Genomic DNA, 1,764 nt, shown 5'->3' with positions numbered 1-1,764 from the left:
CGTCTAGTCTCGCCAAACTGAAGCACCATCACCAGTGAAGCGATCCGTTGCATAGTGCAGCCTATGCTGAAACAGGTCGCAGGTTGTAACCCAGTGACCAGAACACTAGTGATTTAAGCCAACCTACTCGCCCACGTGCATACACATATTCCTCTTTTTTCGACTTAAAGGTGCATTTATCTTTTTTTAAGTAAATGTATTCGGTGAAGAGCTTTTTCAACCGATTGCTTGACAACGGCCATCACGTTCTCAGTCACTGCCTGCTTTACCAAGACGACGTGCACGCGAGCGTCACGAGGCCTGCTAGCACCACGACAGCGACCTACAGGATCACACCACCAGGACGGAGAATACCACGATCACAGGCTGTACCACGACGGCGCATACCGCGAGCACAGTCAGTACCACGGCGGCAAATATTCGAGCTCAATCACCACCACGACGAGGAGCACCACGAAAACAACCAGCGTCAGCATGACGTCGGGCACACTTGGTCAGCCAGCTACAACAAGGAGTGGGAATGCTACGATGGTGGCAACAGCAAATCATATCCCGAAAGACACTAGGCCCAACAGACCAGTCTGCTTCACCCGAATACGCACAGCAGGTGGCCAACCATCACAAACAGCACCACCCGCTCCACGGGAATAGCTAGACCACCACAACGTCGGACACCCTAATACCGACCAGAAGACGAGAACCGCGAGGAATACCAGCACCAGCCGCACCATCACGATGTAGAACACCACGAGGGCTTCCGTTAGCTCTCAGCTCGGCGGTACATATATATGGGCTCCAGAGTTGCTTTACAGCTAGCCCACCCGTTCAAGATCTCCTTACGCTCCCAATTCAAACAAAACATGCTTCGGCAGGACACGCGACGGCGTGGGCAATACCGCGACGTATAATAATCAGATGCCCTTCTCATATCGCTGAGCTCCTCCAATACCACAACCTTCGCTGCCTCTTCAAACAAAAATTCGTTGAGGTAAAAGATCGAAGATTCTTGAAAGGGTAAGCACGTAAAAAAATGGGAGTGTCCAAAACGTCGCCATGTAGCACTTGCACTTTGTATCGTAGTAACAGACGTGGAGCGTGAGAACGTAAGCACTCCGATGCTCTACGCAGAATTTCCACCCGCTTCTCAATGCCCAAGCCCTGCCGTCAGCATCTGAAGAGCGAACTGGGCGGCAACGTTTCCAACCCCTGGTCTAGAAATACGTCGCCACTATTCACAGGCCCAACAGCGCAAATAATTCTTGATATAGTTGCAGGTAGTAGCTCCCCAGCTTCCCCTCGGGCTTTCCAGCCTGTTGCCGTACATCAGCCGCGGAGTCATCGCTAAAGATGTAACGCCGCGCGTTCGGCTTCGGTTGGAACGAGTAGGCGAATTCGGGCGAAATCGGCTGCATTTGAATGAGGCCGATGTATGTATAAGAAGCACGGGGGAAACGCGCCAGTTGCTTGCCGTACGTACGTTTCAGCAACCGAAGGCGCATCTGAAGCTGCTTCGGTGCTAGCCTGCCTGGCATCTGCGCGATATGTCATCCCGAACAACACGTGAGCTTAGGATCTCGAACTTAAGAGCAAGCATCACAAGTCGTTTGTCTTCATTTTTCGAGAATGTTGTCCGCCACGATTGATAAAATATAAAAAAAAGATAGGTATGTGACTCAGGTATTGTATGGAGACACACGGGTGGTGAACACCACCCGTGTGCTGGAGCTGGCTTAAATATCTGGTAGGTTTTTGGCCGATTAGCCT

The 1,764-nt window shown here is 51.4% G+C and overlaps 1 protein-coding gene across 1 annotated transcript; it reads right to left on the bottom strand.

Annotated features, from left to right (window-relative positions):
- Nucleotides 1–777: 777 nt before the first annotated feature.
- PITG_21835 (uncharacterized protein) lies at nt 778–1,532 on the bottom strand (the record flags this gene model as incomplete). Its single annotated transcript, XM_002894740.1, has 1 exon — nt 778–1,532. The coding sequence occupies one exon, from the start codon at nt 1,530–1,532 to the stop codon at nt 1,233–1,235; it is 300 nt and encodes a 99-aa protein (XP_002894786.1).
- Between the last annotated feature and the right edge of the window lie 232 nt (nt 1,533–1,764).

The sequence above is a fragment of the Phytophthora infestans genome, genomic scaffold, assembly GCF_000142945.1.
Source record: "Phytophthora infestans T30-4 supercont1.539 genomic scaffold, whole genome shotgun sequence".
Lineage (NCBI taxonomy): Eukaryota > Oomycota > Peronosporomycetes > Peronosporales > Peronosporaceae > Phytophthora > Phytophthora infestans.
The sequence above is the reverse complement of the archived record's forward strand: the minus strand, read 5'-3'. Positions and strand labels throughout refer to the sequence as shown.